The 20,282-nt window shown below is 35.0% G+C and overlaps 1 protein-coding gene across 2 annotated transcripts; it reads right to left on the bottom strand.

Annotated features, from left to right (window-relative positions):
• Positions 1-1,382: 1,382 nt before the first annotated feature.
• PLK4 (polo like kinase 4) lies at positions 1,383-16,943 on the bottom strand. 2 transcript variants are annotated; one of them, XM_058550032.1, is made up of 16 exons: positions 16,679-16,943; positions 15,916-16,011; positions 15,103-15,198; positions 14,908-15,022; positions 12,170-13,196; positions 11,059-11,159; positions 8,885-9,252; positions 7,929-8,033; positions 7,445-7,547; positions 6,301-6,450; positions 5,177-5,310; positions 4,988-5,079; positions 4,695-4,842; positions 3,698-3,838; positions 2,416-2,522; positions 1,383-2,026 (listed from the first exon to the last, which is right to left on the bottom strand). In XM_058550032.1, exons 1-16 carry the CDS (start codon positions 16,706-16,708, stop codon positions 1,924-1,926), a joined length of 2,916 nt encoding a protein of 971 aa, XP_058406015.1. In that variant the 5' UTR covers positions 16,709-16,943; the 3' UTR covers positions 1,383-1,923. The 2 variants fall into 2 exon arrangements, with proteins under 2 accessions (XP_058406015.1, XP_058406016.1); XM_058550033.1 differs by having other exon boundaries at positions 8,885-9,021; positions 16,679-16,942.
• Between the last annotated feature and the right edge of the window lie 3,339 nt (positions 16,944-20,282).

Below are 20,282 nucleotides of genomic sequence, written 5' to 3'. Positions count from 1 at the left end.
TTGGCAGACATAAATGCAATAGAACTGTAACGACGAAGAGTAAAATACATCAGAAATGACAATAAATGTAAACAAAGTGGACTAAAGGGGTTACTAGATTGGATTAAAAAACAAAATTCAGTGGCTAGCCCAGTGGCCTAGTGGTTAAGTTCACACACTCCACTTTGGTGACCCAAGGTCTGCAGGTTCAGATCCTGGGTGCGGACCAACACACGGCTTATCAAGCCATGCTGCGGCAGCCTCCCATATAAAGTAGCACAGATGCTAGCCCAGGGCCAATCTTCCTCAGCAAAAAGAGGAGGATTAGCATCGGATGTTAGCTTAGGGCTAATCTTCCTCACACACACACAAAAAAACAACCAAAAAACAAAATTCAGTGATATAATACATGTAAGAGAAATACCTGAAACATAAAAACACATTAAGACTGAAACAGATGATAAAAAATAAACCTAGTTCAATTCTGTCAAAGCAAAATGTATGAGTCCTTAGCTTTCAAAATTTAGCTAGGAATTCCTTTAATTATTTCCGTTTTTAAAAGGAAACTCATTTCTGATCATATTTTTTCTCTAAGAAGGGCTTACATAATTTTCTTCCCCAAAGTTGGATTACTAATGTATTAAAATGTGTTAATTCTAATAGATATTGCCAAATTATCATTCACACTCTTAACACCTGAGAATGCCCAGCTTATCTTAGTAAGTACTATTATTTTACTATTTTTTACCAGTCCCTTTGATAAAGGGAAATGATTTTCTTATTTTAATTTTGCATTTCTCCAGCTATAAATGTAGTTGAGCATATTTCCTTTTGATTCACTATACAGATTTCCTACTTTGTGAATTATCTGTTCATATCTTTTGTCCATTTTTCTATTGAGTTGTCTTTTTCTTATTAATATTAATTTTGCAATTTACATTGCAAATTATTTTTCTTCTCACTGCCTTAGGCAAAAACCTCCAAAACAATGTTGAATATCTGTGACACTGGGCATTCCTAGCTACTTACTGGAATTAGCTCTAATATTTCTCTGATTACAAAAATCAGCAGGAGACATTATACAGTCTTTATCATATTTAAGTAGTTTCATTCTATTCCTATTTTACCTTGAGTATTTCATTAGGAATGGCTGTTCCACTATCAAATATTCTTTTTCTTCATGTTAATTAATTGCACTGTTAAGTTCTTCAGTGCTAAGATGTTTATCATTAAAATATACAGATATTTTCTGATGAGGGTAGAGAAACAATGTATTTACCATTTGCAAAATTAATTTTTAAAATTGGCTCCTCCTAAACAAACAGGCAACAAAATTTACAAACAAGTTTACTAGTAACTTATTTTAAAATAAGTATTTAATTAAATAAATCAAAAGATAAAGTAACATCACTGTATTTATTATTTTTTTATAAAATGCATTTGCAGAAATGTTTCCTCAGAAACTGGTGCTACAAAAATAAATATAAAACAAATATACATGCTTACATACGTTACTTATAACATAAATATACATTATTTACATGTTCAAAAATTCAAAATGTCCAGCATGTTTTGTCCATGATTCTCAACATGTCTGAGAAGGAAGGAAAACAATAAAAGCACAAACAAACCACACACCATTTATATTTTTGCTTTTAAAAGATTGTTCAATACAAATATATGAACACAATAAGTTTGGGGGTATAAGTTCTAAGAGCAAAAATAGGTGTCCCATTTTAATCTATGACCACTACATTTTATAAGTGACTCACGTGTCATTCTGCTTTGTTCTCTCATTAAAATACATCCATTATGGTACAGATTAAAATTCTCTTTTATAGAAAGGCTTTCTGAAGAAGTTATAGTAAATAAAAAAAAGTCACTTTACTTGAAAGCCAACAAAAAAGTTATTTATTAAACTTATATATCTAAAAGGAGCTTTAATCAATGAAAACTAGGAGTTGGATTAGAAAACATCAAAAGGATGGAAGAAAGACACTGTAATTTCTGTTTGATGTATTCTGGTAATTTTTCGTTTTCTCCATACCTAAGCAAAACAAAAGAAAAAAAAAGACAAAAACATAACTTAATTACTTGATTCATAGGAGAGTACCAAAAAGGCACATTATACTTTTCAGCAATTCTTCAACAGCAAGAGACACCTCAGAAAAATAATACAAAATCAAGTGAAGCATAGCCAATTTGTTTCCTTTTAAAACAGACCAATTTCTAAATGTATTTAAATAATAAAAAAAATTAGATCAAAAAACTTGAATTGGCATTATAATTTCTAAAGCAAGCTGAAAATGTGTATTCTTTATTAAATTGAAGGCCCTAAAGAAAATACCTAACTTTATTAAATCATTTATTTCAACATATAGAGAAAACAAAATTACAGCAAAGGATTGAATCTCAACCATTATTTTAAGAACTTACCTAGTTGTCTGACCATTTGGTGATGTATAACTGATAGAAGACACTCCTGCCTGGACAACCAACTGAGACCCATCATTAAACTGAACCCACACAGCTCCACTAGTTAACTAGAAAAATAATAAGTATGCAACATTACTATACAGTAGAGGACTTGAAGTTCTTAAAAGGTACTTATGTTTAACAGGTTTTTCACATAGTTAAAAAAAAAACAAACCTCCCAGATAACTACAAATTTGGGACTGTGATGGTAGGAGCATTGAGAATATTCATGTCTTTTTCAGATTATTCCTTTAATAGCTAGGGCATTATAATATTAAATTATTCTAAATGAATCTTATTTCCCATTTGTTTCCACTAGGATAACTGAGTAGTTTTGTTTTGTTTTGTTTTTCCACATAATATTTCTAACCAAGAAGAGATTTAGGAAATAACAAAAGCAACACTTTCTTAAATTAGGATTTCCCTCTATTCTTTGTCCTTAGGCCACAAGACTTTCTCATCTGCCTGAGAACATTACATCTTAGCCTTTGAAATTTGTTCCTTAGGTACTGATATTTACAACCTAGATCCAGACTCGGCCAAATAACGAGTAGGACTGTGCCATAATTTTACTATCTATAAAAAGAGATAACATCAACTTTACTAGGTTTTATTTTGGGGAATAATGAAATAATGTATGTCAAAAACATGGTACCACACATAAGGGACTCAACAAATGTTGAGTTCCCTTCCCTTTATTTCCTACCCCGGTAAAGGGCTAGACTGTATTTTACTTCACTGGTAAGTAAAAATTATAGGTGCTATGCTCAAAAGACTCCAAGCTTCAAGCTTTCAGATAGGTTCACACCTACATAAAATTCTGTAAGTTTGAAACTCAATGTGGACTTAACCTTTAAGTGCAAAAATCCTTTTCTACCAAATGAAAGTTACTCTAGTAATATAGATTACAAATGGTTTCTGAAACTTAAAATGCCCTGGACATCATTCTCAATTCCTAACAATTAGCCATCATCATGACCTCTACTTTAAAAACAAATAGCAAAAATAGGTCACCCAGGCCCTAGCAGGCAATCTGTTATCAACAATATCCAGAGTTTTCCAACTGTATACAAACAAAAAACGATAAAAATGTTAATGATATAACCAATATAAAAAAAGGTATAAAAACTTTCTTGCAGACAGAAATTTTTAAAATAAATTATATTTTTTAGTAATTGTTTAATCACTGTGGCAACTGAAGAAATTCATACTGAGCAAATTCACTTTCCTAAAAACTTCTCACCTGTGTAGCCCAACCAACATTTTTCACAAAAACAGATTTCAAAAGTTGTGCTGCTTTCGGAAGACAATCTTTTACACCACTGGAAGAGATGCTTGCTCCAGAAGCTACAGCTGTCAGGCCAAGTCCTTCATTTGTAACCATCTATAAATAGTAAAAGACAGGAAGATATTATTTCTCAGCATTTTTATAAGCCAACTTCAGCAAAAGTAGAAAATGACTGGATTTGCATTAGCTTAAAGTAACTTTTTAAAAACAAAATTAAAATATGACCACATAAACAATAAAGTTCAGTTTTAAAGTATTAATTAAAAACGACATATATATAACCACATTTTGGAAAACTAGAAACATATGGAAGAGTCACACAATTGCTCTTTTCCTTTGGAGAATTTCTTTTGTCTTTTTTCCACAAGGTATAATTTTTCATAGCTGCAATTAAGTATGTATGCATGTGTGTGTGGGTACACACGTACACGTACACACACACATAGATCTATTTCTTTAATGTTGCATTTTTATACACTGCTATATAGTCTTCATTGACATGATAGTTCACTGAGTAAAAATATAATAAATTTATTTAACCATGAGCTTATCATGGATATTAAGGCAGTTGATATTTTACTAGTAAAAATAAAAGGATATATATGTTAATATATTTAGCTTTTTCCCAGAGGGGTCAAGTTAGGCCTTACTGAGGTAACATTTAAACTGAGACCTGAAGGATGAGAAAGAATTAGCCATTAAGGAGTTGGAGAAGAGTTCCACGTCAAGTGAATAGCATGTGAAAAGGCCCTGAGAATGTGACTGACTTAAAGAACTAAAAGAAGGCTTCTCAGGCTCAAGCACAGAGAGCATGGGGTAAAGTTGCTCAGGATGAGCCTAAAAAAGTAGGTAGGTGATAGTAAGGTCACAGGAAGGAGTTTTAATTTTATATCAAAGGCATCAAGGAATCACTGAAGAGTTTAAAGTATAGAAGTGACATATATTTACTTACAGAAGGATTAAGTACCGGTGCGTGTTGCAAAGAAGCAGCACTATTTTTGATCATTCTACTCAAAGATGGTCTCTCTCTCATTGGGGGGTTTGGATCCACAGAAGGAGGAGGTGATAAGGCCTTAGGTGAACTAGTATTACCAGGTTTTCTGAAGGAGACAGAAATGTCCACATATATTCCTTTAAAGCTTTCAATTTATAGAAAACTAAGAATGTTCATAATGTAAACACCAGACTTTTTTTTAACATTTCCCATACATTTTAGCCATATTTAAAATTTTTTCAAACATTTACCTTCCTATGATTATTGGGAAAAAGGGAGCACTTCCACTTTTCTTTTCCTCTTCTGAAATTATGGATTCTAGTGCTAAACAAATACGATGACCCTATTTCAAAAGAAGAGTGCTTTCTGTCATTGCTTCACCTGTGTCATTTGTAATCATTATTAATTGGTATGAAAACCTACAACAAACAGGTACCTACCTCATTAGCATGGTCCATATAAATTTGTATTTCCTCTTTCAAGCTATTAACTTCACTTTCACCTTGTAAGGTGTAAGATTTCCCACTCTTTTCAATCACCTGAATTAAATCTTCTGTTTTGTGTATCTTTGCTCCTTAAAAAATAAGAAGAAAACTATTATCATTTCTTTAGATATTCCTAGATTTACATTCAATATCATACCAGTACATAACAGCTCCTAGGATCAAGGTATCATTTATATTCACTTACTGACCATTAATAAAATGAAGCTCTCAAAGTATTCAAAAAAACATAGTCCATCCATTTTTCTTTTCTGCACATATCTGGCTTTAGTCTAATACTTTTATGATATTTTAAAAAATCACTGCTCTCTTACAAAACACAACTGAAGGATAGCTATAATTATATGTGTACTGTGTGAGTGTACGTGCTGTGTCCCTTAAAGGAGATAGCCTTACAGGTTAAAAAGTAAGTCATCTTTATAGAATAGATTTAGAAAATAAGATCCTCTGATTCAACCCTATCCTTTTGCCACATTTATAATTCTCATGATTTGGTATATGTCCATTTAAGTTTCTAATAAGAAATAGGATACTGTTTATTTCATGTGATTTTTATACTATCAATCTGAGTGGTGTTAAATTTGAGTCAAAAAGGGAAAGAGGACTAATATACATATTATAGGATAAAGTGTTTACAAGAAAGTACACATAAATAAATTTTAGTTAACATGATTTGACATACAGTATACTATGCTGCATAATTTATTTATACAGATATACGCACAGACACATAATGTATATACAGTCATGCATTGCTTAACAACGGGGATACATTCTAAGAAATAGGTCATTAAGCAATTTTGTCGTTGTGTGAACATCATAGGGCATACTTACACAAACCTAGATGATATAACCGACTACACACCTACACTATATGGTAGTAATCTTATGGGACCACTGTTGTATATGCGGTCTGTTACTGACTGAAATGACATCATGCAGCACATGACCGAACATCTTAAAAAGTTGCTGTGGTGAAAATTTAAAAAAAAACGAAAAACCCACAACTACTAAATTATGAACTAAAGGGAAAAAAATTACCATTTCTAAATGGTACTTACCGTCATAAAACCAAACCTCAAAATCAGCACCAGGAGAATTCTCCATCAAAACACATTTAGCATATCTTGTAAAATAAGTGATTTTGGGAGATTTAGATCTTACAAGCTGTACAAATCTGGAAGCATACTGATATTTTCGCCAGTACTTTTCTAGGGGGAGAAGAGAAAAAAATTACCTAACAGTAGGGAATAAAGTGTTGACATATAAATTCCATATAAGTTTAATATTTATTTCTATTTTTTCTCAAAAATTCAAGTTGATAGGTTAGTAAGCTCAGTACCAAAATAAAAATACTTTAGAGATGCAAGTCTATTATTTTAATGAGAACTAAAGATAGTATAACAAAATTCCCAAGAAGTATATAACAAAATCTGATGACTTGTATCATGATTATTTAAAAAATCTTTCTTTAAATCATTGACTCCTTATTATAAGTAAGGTAATGATTCCAGCAAAGTTTTAACAAATGAAATGAAAAGATTTCTACCTGAGATATAAGAACCAAACGACTTTCAGGAAAAGAAAATTCTTTTTATGTTAGTGAAGCATAGAGTTTTATGGTCCCTATATACAAAAGTAAGTTTTTGTAGTTCCCTGGACCTATGGTCACTTACAGTATTTAAATAAATAGTCTTGTTGACCTGTTTTTTCCCTAATAGGATTAGATTAGATAGGTTTTCTTGTTTCTAAAAATCACCACGGTGAAGTCTTACTATTCAATATTTAATTCCCCAATCATAACATCCAGAAGCTGAACTGGGAGTCAAATTTGGTTAATCACAAGTATAAATGATCATTTATGTAGCATGGTAATGATTTTAAAAGTCAAAAACTACATACTTCATGTTGAATTTCTAACATGATTCTAGACAAATTAGTAACTAAGCAAATGTATAAATTATATATGTGTGATATATGACTAATATTCCAGAGTTAGTTTTTACTTAAATAAATAGATTAAAATACCATTAAAACACAAAATATGAATACTGGATTAGCAAGGTATCACCAGATATAAAATACGAGAACATGACCTGCAGCCTGACTAAAGCCAAGATATTTACAACCTATGACATCCATGTATATAAAGTTTACATATATATCAATCCACTTTCTAAATCTATTCCCTGATAAATTTCATACCTGGTAGATTGTCAAAGCTGTACCTACTGATGTTGTCAGTAGGCGAAGGTGGTCTATCAGCAAGAGGAAAACCTCTTCCATCATTCGGATAATAAATAGTGATCTGCCAAAAAAATTTTTAAGAATTATAATTATATGCCATTAAGTTACAGCACTATACTTTGTTACTAAAATTATGAAAAGAGCTCATATGTAATATTAAATATTATTTTATTGAAAATGCTAAATATTCTCTAATATTTTTTGCTTTTTAAACTTAAGCTTAAAATTTAGATTTTGTGACTAGTTATAATTATTTTAAAAACCACACTAATTTATTAAAATATGTGTAGTATGCTATTTCAGTTTTTGAATTCCAGAGGCACTATCACATCAGGAAAACTGATTTTTAAAAATATTAAAGATACCATTATAGAATGATTGGAATGCTAAATGCTTAAGTGATGATTAGAAGATGCAAGGTAATAAAGTAAATCCACATTACCATATTTCCATCACTAGATATTTGAAGAACTTCTTTCACATATTCTTGAGATGTAAACTCCTTTAGAAGCTCCACACACACCTCCTCTGAATCAAGTATGCTCACCTAAAAAAAAAAAAAACTAAAATCAATAACAATTCTCTTGTTTACTAAATAGCTCTGACATATATAATACTTAAAAGTACTTAACCATGGCAGAAACAAAAATTAAAGTCAAAATCGAATAGCTGCTTCACGGCAACAGTCTAGACCAGAGGTGTATTTGAGCACAACTGTGAAACATAAGGAGCAAAGGTAAGAAGATATAATGAAACATGAAATGATAACCACCGAAGTAGAATGAAAGCAGAAGGTAGGGTGGAGAATGAGGACTTTGAAAAGACAATAGCAAACCAAACAAAGGCAAGACTGGGTGAAATGGAAAACAAGGACAAACAGGAGGAACATGGAATTAAAAAATAAAATCACCATTCCCAATTCACATACATTTTTTTAAACTCTAAACTTAATTTTGTGCATACTCATTTCTTTAAATAGTTTCAGATGTTAAAAAAACAGTTATATTTCCTAGTTTACCTTTCTGATTTGAGACTGGATTAAATGTACAAACAATAAAAACAAAAGCAAACGGTATTATTAAACATTAACTTAGTGATTGGAATTGTGAATAATATTTAACACAGTATTTAGCCAATATTATTTTTAAATGTTTTTCATTATCAGTAATTTAAAATTCAAAACTTATCAGTATCAATTCACCATTCTTAAAGTAGCCAGAAGGAACAGTGCTATTTTTCCATAAACACTCAGTCTCTTTTCTATTTAAATGAGTTTATCATGTACATATCAAAAGCACAGGGACATTTTAGGGAACTAAAAAAACATTATGTTTGATATCAGAAACCATGTACTCAAGGGAAATATCATATAGTAATTTAGAAAAATAATAGACATACCACAGCCTTTTTGGTTTTCTGTCTGATTGGTTTTAACCTGTAAGCAGTCAAAGGAGATGTAATGCTCCGTAATGTACGTTTCTGATAACCCAACGGTGGCTCCATACCCCTAGTCTTGCTTTGTTCAGAAAGAGGATCTACGCCAAAAACAGATTCTTGTTGAATTATCTCCGGTTTACTGTGAAATGCAGTCATATATTTCATGGTATTTGGCTGTTTTGCAGAATGTGCATTATCAGAAGCATCAGGGCTGTTTTTGGCTCTTATATCAGTCCAGGCATTTCTTGACGTATCCTGCAAATCTGGATGGCCCTGGAAATCTCTGTCTGGGCTAAAGCTGTTGTGCTCGGTAGTTTCTCTTAAATGAGCTATAATATATATAGAATAAAGCAATTTAGTGAATAATTAAAAAGCCAAGTCTACACAAAACAATGTCATGTTGGTATTATTCTAATAGCATTTTCTTTTGAGGAACAAAAGAAATCTAGTGAAAAAAAAAGCTCACAAGTTTTCTAACGATAAGCAGTTTAAGATATGACATAATAAAAGAGTGACTTTAAAAAAATATTTTAAGCCAGATTGCAAAGAAATACCTTTAGTATTCCTAAGACTAAGAAAGAAAAGATAATAATATGAAATTAATTTTTCAAGGCAAAAACTAGTTACCTAGGGTCACCCACTACTTCTAAAACAAGCAACCGCCAATGTACAGTACTAAATAATGTACAATCTAACTAATGTACAATCTAACAAATACAGATTTGAGAGGAGTTCCCAGGTAATCATTCTAGAAAATATTTAAATTTATTCTCTTTAAGCTAAGGACTGTCTATTCCATCTTTACTTACCAAATATGCAACTAAAAGCAAAAAACACTATAACATATCAAATAGCTTTAATGTTATTAGTATTTAATATGACAAATGTATTTGCACCCACATTTTTTTAAAAGTTCTTGTTCCACTTTACCCATCTATATTTTGAGAATTCACATGGGAACGTTATTTTTTTAAGGCCCTGAAGTCATTAGACTACATAAAATTCTGTAAGGCAATTTTTCAAATGCTAAACTCTAAAAATTAGTATTGTAATTTTTTTCTTAAATGACTTTTTAGTGCTTTTCCCCCCAGCTCCTATTACGACAGAAAATATTTTGTACCAAATAATACACTTTAAAATTGCAGCAGCACTACTAGATTATTATAAGTAAGGCTATTTCTCCATCTCAGACATGTCTATGTTACCAAATAAAAGTATTTATAAACACAATAGAAGGTCAAGTGCAAGATTAAGTACATGGACAGTTCTAAAGTTTAAAAAACACAAACTTGAATTATCATCTTCAACAAGTACAAATGAAAAGATTAATTCTTTTGGGCTCTTGAAAATAATATACATTTAAAAAAAAAAGAATAGACTCTTGCGGTGACAGAACAAACTCTCTGCTTAAATTACAGCACTATTAAGCACTCTTTGTCTGAGGTAATATGATACTTAGCACAAATGATCTCCTCCTCTCCGTATGTTTCTTTTTTATTTTCTCTTTTTTCCGTCTTTATTTTCCAACCTACCTTCTGTGAATCTGTCCTGGTCATTAATGAGAAAGGTTGGACTTGCAAACTCTATATCTACAAATAATGACTGGAATGACAGCTGTTTAAAAATGTTTAGGTAGCTGTGTACTTGAGCGTATGTGAGGTCCCAATAGTAAACCATGATGTCCACATCAGCTTCTACTTAAAAATAAGGTCCATCATCTTTTGATTATTTTATAGGCACTGACAGTAGGTGATTATTACAGAAAAGATATAAGAAGAGAGGGGTTAAGAGTAAAGTCTCTGAGGCAGATTGCTTGGGTTAGAATTCTGGCTCCTTTACTTATGGGCAGTGTAGCCTGGCAAATTAAGCTCTGTGCACCACAATTTTCTCATCCCATCTGTAAGACAGGGCTGATAATAGTATCTTCTTCATATGTTTTTTGTGAGACTCTAATAAGTGAATAATGTATGTGAAGCATTAAGGACAGTGGCAGATATAGTAAATAGTCAGAATGCGTTAACAGTTATTATCACTGTAATGCAGTTTATTGAAAATGTATTATTTTCTTAAGAAAACCAAACAGAAAAGTGAAATGCTTAAGTGTCCAAGTCATTAATTTTTTATTAAAAACTCACCATTTACTTGCAGATTCCCAAACCACTGTTCCACCATTTCACTTTGAGATGTCTGGTCTGGAAATGGAAAAGGAGTTTTTCCTGGACAAAGATGATTGGAGCTAAACAGACAAAGAAAAGAAAATTCCATAAACTAATAAAAAATTATCAGGTAATAACTTTTTCAGAAAAAAATATTTAAAAAGGGAGATATCTTCTGATTTGAATACCTGAAAATTTTAGAATAACTGTAGAAACAAATATTTCCATAACCAAATTGTGCCTAAGAAGCTAAACTTCCATGCCAAAATGCCTATGGCACTGTAACAATGTTTCTATATGGTTACTGCCCTCTTATATTTTAAGCATAAAAATCAAAGATCAGGGGGCCGGCCCGGTGGCGCAAGCGGTTAAGTGCGCATGCTCCGCTGCGGCGGCCCGGGGTTCGCTGGTTCGGATCCCGGGCGCGCACCGACGCACTGCTTGGTAAGCCATGCTGTGGCGGCGTCCCATATAAAGTGGAGGAAGATAGGCACAGATGTTAGCCCAGGGCCGTCTTCCTCAGCAAAAAAAGAGGAGGATTGGCGGATGTTAGCTCAGGGCTGATCTCCTCACAAAAAAAAAAAAAAAAAAAAAAAAAAAAATCAAAGATCAGAAAAAGAAAAAAATAAACACTACAGTAACTAAAAAACTAGCCTTCATGTGAGTACTCAATAATATTACTCATCACAGGCTCAGCTTCTTTGTGTGTGGGCATTTGTACATGTGTGTGTATATTTACTATTACAGTATTTTGGGGATCAGACATGTTTAATATATGATACCTAGTACTGGAGACCTGCTTCATATAAAATTAAAAAATGAAACAAAAAATTCCCAAGTATTAAACACATACTACAAATTCATTCATGAGCACATACACTCATTTTAAAAGAGATTCTTAACCACAATTCAAAATCATCATTCTGATTCTCTTCCTAATAAGAAACAGAAAGCATAGTCAAGAATTGCCCCAGGAACATCTGACAATGTTAGAAAACAGGTAACCCCCCTTTAGGTAGACACAGCTTCACATTTGTGCTAATATAATGTTTATCAAAAAATAAAATGCTTTTGATAGAATTATTCTTACAGTGCTTGATCATTATCAGGTCTTTCGAAAGATCCAGAACTATTGGATGTCTTTTCTTTACAGAAGTGAAAAACATTGACATTGCTGTTTGTGGGTGAGTATCTTTCTTCATTTTCACCTACTCCTGATCTTTTGGATTTTGAAAGCCCTTCTGCTGAGTGACATCGTTCCATTGTATATGTTTTTGCTCGAGACTGACGGTTAGAAGTGCCGGATCTATCCGAGGAATGGGCTCTACGAAGGTATCGAGAATGTGGCCTTTCTTCTGCATCTTGGATTACTCTTCCCCTTCCACTATTACTGATTTCTTGTTCTTGATTTCCCCACTGAGTATAAAAACTGCTTCCATCTCCTGAAGAAGAAAAATCACTTGCATTTTTATTCTTTGGAAATATAGTCATTTTATTTGGGAGTGGCTGACCAATCAAAAGTCTTCTTCTGTCAAATAAACTACCACTTATAATGGTACTGGAAGAAGCCGTAACTGCAGTAGAAATTGTGGCATGTCCACTATCAATTGAGTCTTCTACAGTTCCTAAATCTTTATTTTTTGTTGAAGAATTCCGAGACATAAAAGGATGCTCTAATACTGAAGACAGACTTAAACGATCTGCTGGGTTTCTACGAAGTAACTGGTGAATAAGGTCCTTGGCCTCTCTTGACAAAAAAGTTGGCATTTCATAATCTGCCAATACTACTTTATTTAATGTGTTCTTGACTGTGTCTGTGTCAAAAGGTGGTCTCCCAGTAAGCAACGTATAAAACATACAGCCCAAAGACCAAACATCAGATTCAAGTCCATGTGCACTTCGAGTTGCAATTTCTGGTGAAATGTAATTAGGAGTTCCACATAATGTATAGTGCTTTTCATGCGGCATTTTCAACTGAGTTGCCAGCCCAAAATCGGCAATCTTGATGTTCATATTACGTGTAAGTAAGAGGTTAGAAAGTGTGAGGTCCCGGTGTAATATACCATGAGAATGGAGATACAACATTCCTGTGATGATCTGATGCATGAAGTGTCGAGCTATTAGAATGCAAAAAATAAAACAATTTAGAAAATCTGGAAGATTCAGTATTTAGAATCTCAAAATTCAGTATTTAGAAATCCAAGTACACATGCCAGAGTATTACATTAGAACACTGGCTTGCAGATTAGTTTTGCCAACTAAAATACTACTCTGATAATTTCAGAATATTTTTTAATTCCCTTTAAGACAACGAGGTACTCCTTTTAATCTTTGTCCTTTCCAACTGATGAGTTTTCTATATAGTTATGGGAAGCTTAATCTTATTAGCAATCGAGAGAGACTAGAGTAACAAGAAGTCCATAGCAATTAAGAGAAAATACTTATAATCACACAATTCATAAATACATTCTAATTATTAAAAAAAAAGTAAGCTAAAGTTCCTTTGATGTCCTCCCAAATCCTCCCAAAAAGTAATCACTATTAACAGAGTGTATATATTCTTTTCTACTTCTGTGTGCTTAACATACATTTAAATCTACAGAAATACATTGTAACAAATGCTTTTTAAATACAAAAATGGTATAAAAATATATAATTTCATTACTTTTTCCCTATTTCACAATATTTTTTGGACATATTTCTATGTCAGTACACATAAATCTCTATTTTATTTAATTGCTATTGACGAGCATCTGGGTCATTTCTGATATTTCAAGATTACAAAAAATATAGCAATAAACATTCTTGTACATGCTTGTTTTCTTGAGCATCTGTTAGAGGTGGTTCCCTATGATAAATTCAAGAAGTAGATTCACTGAGTTGAAGGATAAAATTCAGTATTTTAATATCTTGTCAAACTGTCTTCCAAAAGGCTGTATTTTCATGCACATCCTTGTTAACATTAGGTAGTCTTAATCCAACGACTAAAAAAATGGTACTCATTATTTTAGTTGGCACTCTTATGATTACTCTTGAGTTTGAGTATCTTTCCATATATGTTTATTGGCCATTTGTACTTTCTATTCTGTGAACGGTCTGCTTATATCCCCTGCCCATTTTTCTACAGAGGAAGCAATTTGATCATGAGTTGCTAGTTTTTGGAAGCTGAGTGGTAAGTTCATGGGGGCTCATTATACTACTCTCTCTACTTATATGTTTGACATTTTCTATAATAAACGGTTTCAACAGTATTTGTGTTTGACTTAGAAACTACTTTATAGTCATTAATAGCATTCTAAAAATCTTATCTTTATGGGCCGGCCCCGTGGCTTAGCGGTTAAGTGTGCGCGCTCTGCTGCTGGCGGCCCGGGTTCGGAACCCCAGGCGCGCACCAATGCACCGCTTCTCTGGCCACGCTGAGGTGGCGTCCCACATACAGCAACTGGAAGGCTGTGCAACTATGACATACAACTATCTACTGGGGCTTTGGGGGGAAAAAAAAATAAAAAAATAAAAAAATAAATAAATAAAAATCTTATCTTTAGATCTGAAAGGATACACACTAAATTGCTACCAACGATTTAATTTAAAATGTGGTCTGGGGGAAAGATGGATAAAACAGTTCTCCTTTTACTTCTGTAACGCTTGAATTATTTATAGGAATTAACAGCCTTTATAATTTTGAGGGAAAAACGTCTCCTTTTCTAGCTCAAAGTAATAATTGAAACAGTTTCGCTAAATATTACAAAGTAGCACATTCTTCAAAACTACACTTAAAAGAGTAAAATTTATAGATACAGGAAAAAAAAAAGAAAAGCAGCTGCCTACCTTCATTTTCTGAGAATGGTTTCATTCTGTTCTTCAGATACCTGTTCATTTCTCCATTATGGCACATTTCTAATACTAGGTACACATAATTGTTATCTTCAAAATAGTTATACAGCTGAAATGTAAAAGAGCATAATAATTACAACATACAGAAATTCAATGTCCTTGGTCACTTCTATAAAATTTGTATCTTACCTCCAAGATGGAAGGATGTTTCAATTGGCAATGTATTTTCACCTCATTTTGGACTCTCTGTACCATTCCAGCTTTGTACATGGCTTTCTTATCTATCTAAAAATAACATGAAAGATTTAAACATTGACAATAAATTTTCAAGTGTGAAGTTTCCAAAAGTTAATTTTGGGGCGGGCCCTGTGGCTTAGCGGTTAAGTGCGCGCTCCACTGCTGGCAGCCCGGGGTTCGGACCCCGGGGGGCGCACCGACATACCGCTTCCCCAGCCATGCTGAGGCCGTGTCCCACATACAGCAACTAGAAGGATGTGCAGCTATGACATAAACAACTATCTGCTGGGGCTTTGGGGGAAAAATAAATAAATAAAATTTAAAAAAAAGTTAACTTTGAAAAAAGAATATATATTTTAAAATATTTTGAAGTCCCTTTATTTACTTCTTTATGAGATTAATTTACTTTGTTGTCTATTTTTCCCACACACCTAGCAGAGTACTTGGCAGAATGAACATTCAGTAAACAAATTATTTGTTCTTTGATTTCTACCAATTACTCCAAGTATGCATAGTAAGAACAAATACCAGGTCTACTGAACATGAACAAAGATAAAACACTTCTTTAAGTACAGTCAAGGATCTCCTAAGATATCCTTAAGTTCAATTGCTGGACTTGGCACTACTCTCTCCTGCCTAAGAAATGAGTTCTTTATACCACAATAATCAAACAAAAGGCTGGTAGATAAGGAGTTTCTGACATCTCAAGTCACCTCTCTAGTTACTTGCAAAGTAGAGGTGAGAAGCTGATTGATATATTCTTACCATTTTGATCGCAACTTCTAAACCAGTGTGAATGGACTCAGCTCTGTAGACACCAGCAAATGATCCTTTACCAAGCAGATTTCCAACTTTAAAATCCTTAAAAGTTAAAATTAAAGAACATGTGTGATGACTCACAGAAGTAGAAAGGAAGAAAGATGGGAGGGGGCCTGGAAAAAGAAGATAAAATAGCTCGAGAAGGGAATTTGAATTCAAAATTCAAGCAGGTATTACACCTCGATACAGCAGGTGTCTAGGCTGGAAAGCATGTTGACGTCTTGCGGGGTCCCTGAGCGTCCAGGACGGCTGGGCTCCAGACTGAGCACCCTAATGATCTGCTTCCTCAACCTCAGAGCAGCCTCAGGACCCTCCTCCCACCGCCAGCCAACCCCTGGGAGCCGAGGGCCTGGTCGGAATCCCGCCGCAGCTCCCGCCGGAGGTAACCGCCATCCCCTTGGAGAAGGGGGAGGCAGCCTTGCCCTGCTCCAGCGCGGCAGCTCCGGCGGGATCGCTGACACGAAGCCGCGGTGTCTAGGGACCGAAGGGCGGGGACGCGAGCGACTCACCTGTCACCCCGCCCCCGCGTCTTTGAGGGGCGGGCCGCTCCGCCCCCAAACAGCCGGGCCCCCGGCGGTTGAGACCCTTCCAAAGCAGCTCGGCGCCCGCCCCGCACCCGTCAGCTTCGCCCAGTCCCCTTCCCGCAGCGGTCGCGAGTCCCGCCACTTCGACTCCCACCCGCCCGGCTGAGGACTGCCTAGTCTTTCACCTCGATCTTCTCCCCGATGCAGGTCGCCATATTGCCAGGCCCAGGCCTGGGCTCCCGGGATTAGCTCCCTTCACGCAGCCCCTTCGAGGCAGCGCTCCAAGCAGCCAGCCGTTCTTGGCGCCCATCAGGCTCGGCTCTCTAGGCCGCCGCTCCTGGCGACGACAGGACAGCCACCGAAAAGCCTCCCGGGCACCTTCTGAAGCCTAGGCGGCGCCTCCGCGCCCCCATTTTGAAAAACTCCCGCCCGTTGCCGTCCAAACAACGCAGGCGGTGACGTAACGAGACCGGTCGCTCCGGAGAGGTTGCGCCGGGGCGCGCATGCGTGACAGGTTCTCCGCCGCTCGTCCGGGTTTCCACGTCTCAGGGCCGAGCGTCGAGGGCCGGAAGTGCCCTGGTGCCCTGCAGCTGGGGTCGGAAGTGTTGGCGGTCCCGCCCCCGGGAGACCCGCGCACGGCGGGTGAAGAGCTAGCCTGAAGTGTGAGACGTTTACAGCTGATCGGTTACTCACTTCACGGTCTCAAAAACTACTTCCAATTCTGTAAAGGGTTTTAAAACGATTTTAAGATTTCAAATGTTTAAACTTGACAGAACAGCACAGAAAAAAAAAATCATTACCTGGCTTAAAAACCCTTTACACCTATATGTTTACTTCATAGTTTTTCATAACTGTAATGAATGTGTACAGTGCTTTAAGAAAATGAACTCCATTCTTTAGTAAATTCCCCTTAAGTATAATAATGTCGTTTGTATAACAACTTCCATTTAAGAGATGTCATACGCATTATGATATGTATTGATCAAAAGAGACCCCTATAAAAGTGAAATGATTCACTTTTTTGCCGGTGAGAAAACTGTGATGCTCAATAAGGATATGTAACAAACAGAACTACTCCACAAACTTAGATCTTCTGTTTCCAAATCGAACGCTCTTTTCTTCTACATTAATGGATATATCAAGTTTTCTTAAGATCGTCTATCTACAAGCTGTAAAAAAAGCCCTGTTCAGCGAAATGTCAACTTTTCCCCTTCGTTTCTGAAATCATTTCTTAAAGGTTATGTTATAATGCTTGAGCAGTTGGTTCCAGAATCCAATCTTCCAAATAGACTTGCTTTTGCCGTTGACTTTTCAGAAGTACCTATAATTTACTGTCATTGTTTTTAGGTCTTTTGGGGAGAGTATTTATCCTTTATTCCATTAATATCAGATACTATGTTGACTATTTAAAAAAGACTATTTTTCTAGAGCAGTTTTAGGTTCACAGCAAAATTAAGCTGAAGGTACAGAGACTTCCCATCTACTACCCTGCCCCCACACATGCATAACTTCCCTGTTATCAACATGACTCACCAGAGTGGTACATTTTTGACAAGGATAAAGTATATTGACCCATTATAATCACCGAAAGGCCACAGTTTACGTTAGGGTTCACTCCAAATGCATATTCTATGGGTTTGGAGAAACGTATAATGACATATATCTATGATTATAGTACCATACAAAGTATTTTCACTGTACTAAAAATCCTCTGTGCTCTTCCTATTCATTCCCCCCTCCACCCTCTAGCAACCACTGATCTTTTTGTGGTCTCCATAGTTCTGCATTTTCTAGAATGACATATAGTTGGAATCATACAGCCTTTTCAGATTGGCTTCTCTCACTTAGTAATATGCATTTCCTCCATGTCTTTTCATGGCTTGATAGCTAACTTCTTTTTTTGCGCTGAATAATATGTCATTGTCTGAATTTACCAGTTTATTTATCAATTTACCTATTGAAGGACATCTTAGTTGCTTCCAAGTTTTGACAGTTATGAATAAAGCTGGTATAAATGTCCATGTGCAGGATTTTCTGTGGACATAAGTTTTCAACTCTTTTGGATAAATACAAAGGAGCACAATTGCTGGATCATATGGTAAGAGTATGTTTAGTTTTGTAAGAAACTTCCAAACTGTCTTCCAAAGTAGCTGTACTATTTTGCATTCCCACCAGCAATGAGTGAGAGTTCCGGTTGCTCTACATGCTCACCAGCATTTGGTGTTGTCAATGTTCTGGATTTTGGCCATTATAATAGGTATGTAGTGGTATCTTTTAATTTGCATTTCCTGATCACATATGTTGTGGGGCATCTTTTCATATGCTTATTTACCATCTGTATATCTTCTTGAGTGAGGTGTATATTCAGGTCTTTGGCCCATTTTTATTTTTTTATTTATTTTTATTATTATTATTATTTTTGGTGAGGGAAGATCAGCCCTGCACTAACATCTGCCAATCCTCTTCTTTTTTTTTGCTGAGGAAGACTGGCCCTGGGCTAACATCCGTGCCCATCTTCCTCCACTTTATATGGGATGCCGCCACAGCATGACTGGACAAGCGGTGCATCGGTGCGCGCCTGGGATCCGAACCGGCAAACCCTGGGCCGCTGCAGCAGAGTGCAGGCACTTAACAACTTGCGCCACTGGGCCGGCCCCTAGCCCATTTTTAAATTGAGTTGTTTGTTTTCTTATGGTTGAGTTTTAAGAGTTCTTTGTATATTTTGGATACCAGTCTTTTATGAGTCTTTCTTTTTCAAATATTTTCTCCCAGTCTGTGGCTTGTCTTCTCGTTCTCTTGATGTTGTCTTTCACAGAGCAGAAGTTTTTCATTTTAATGCAGTCCAGTTTATCAATTCTTTCTTTCACGGATTGTGCCTTTGGTGTTATATCTAAAAAGTCATCGCTATACCCAAGGTCATCTACGTTTTCTCCTCTGTTATCTTCTAGGAGTTTTATAGTTCTGAGTCTTATATTTAGGCTTATGATCCACTTTGAATTAATTTATATGATAGGTATAAGGTCTGTCTAGATTCATTTTTTTGCACATGGATGTCCAGTTATTCTAGCATCATTTATTGAAAAGAGTATTTTTGCTTTATTGTATTGCCTTTGCTCCTTTGTCAAAGATCAGTTAAATATATTTATACGGGTCTACTTCTGGGCTCTCTATTTTTTTCCATTGATCTGTTTATCTATTCTTGCACCAATACCACACTTTCTTGATTACTGTATATTTATAGTAGCTCTTGATGTTGGGTAGTATCAGTCCTCCAACTTTGTCCTTTTCCTTTAATATTGTGTTGGCTATTTTGGGTCTTTTGCCTCTCCATATAAACTTTAGAATCAGTTTGTTGATAGCCACAAAATAAAACTTGCTAGGATTTAGATTGGGATTGTGTTGCATCTGTAGATCAAGTTGGGAAGAACTGAAATCTTGACAGTACTGACTCTTCCTGGCCATGATCCTGGACTATCTCTCCATTTATTTCTTCTCTGATTTCTTTCATCAGAGATTCTTAGTGTTCTTCCTATAGATTTTGTATGTATTTTGTTAGATTTATGCCTAAGTATTTCATATTTGGGGGGTGCTATAATAAATGGCATTGTGTTTTTAATTTCAAATTGTACTTGTTCATTGCTGGTATATAGCAAAACGATTGACTTATCTGTATTGACCTTGTATGCTGCAACCTGCTATAATCACTTATTAGTTCCTGGAGTTTTTTTGTTGATTCTTTTGGTTTTTCTACGTAGGTGATTGTATCATCTGTGAACAAAGATGGTTTTA

The sequence above is a fragment of the Diceros bicornis genome, chromosome 11, assembly GCF_020826845.1.
Source record: "Diceros bicornis minor isolate mBicDic1 chromosome 11, mDicBic1.mat.cur, whole genome shotgun sequence".
NCBI lineage: Eukaryota > Metazoa > Chordata > Mammalia > Perissodactyla > Rhinocerotidae > Diceros > Diceros bicornis.
The sequence above is the reverse complement of the archived record's forward strand: the minus strand, read 5'-3'. Positions and strand labels throughout refer to the sequence as shown.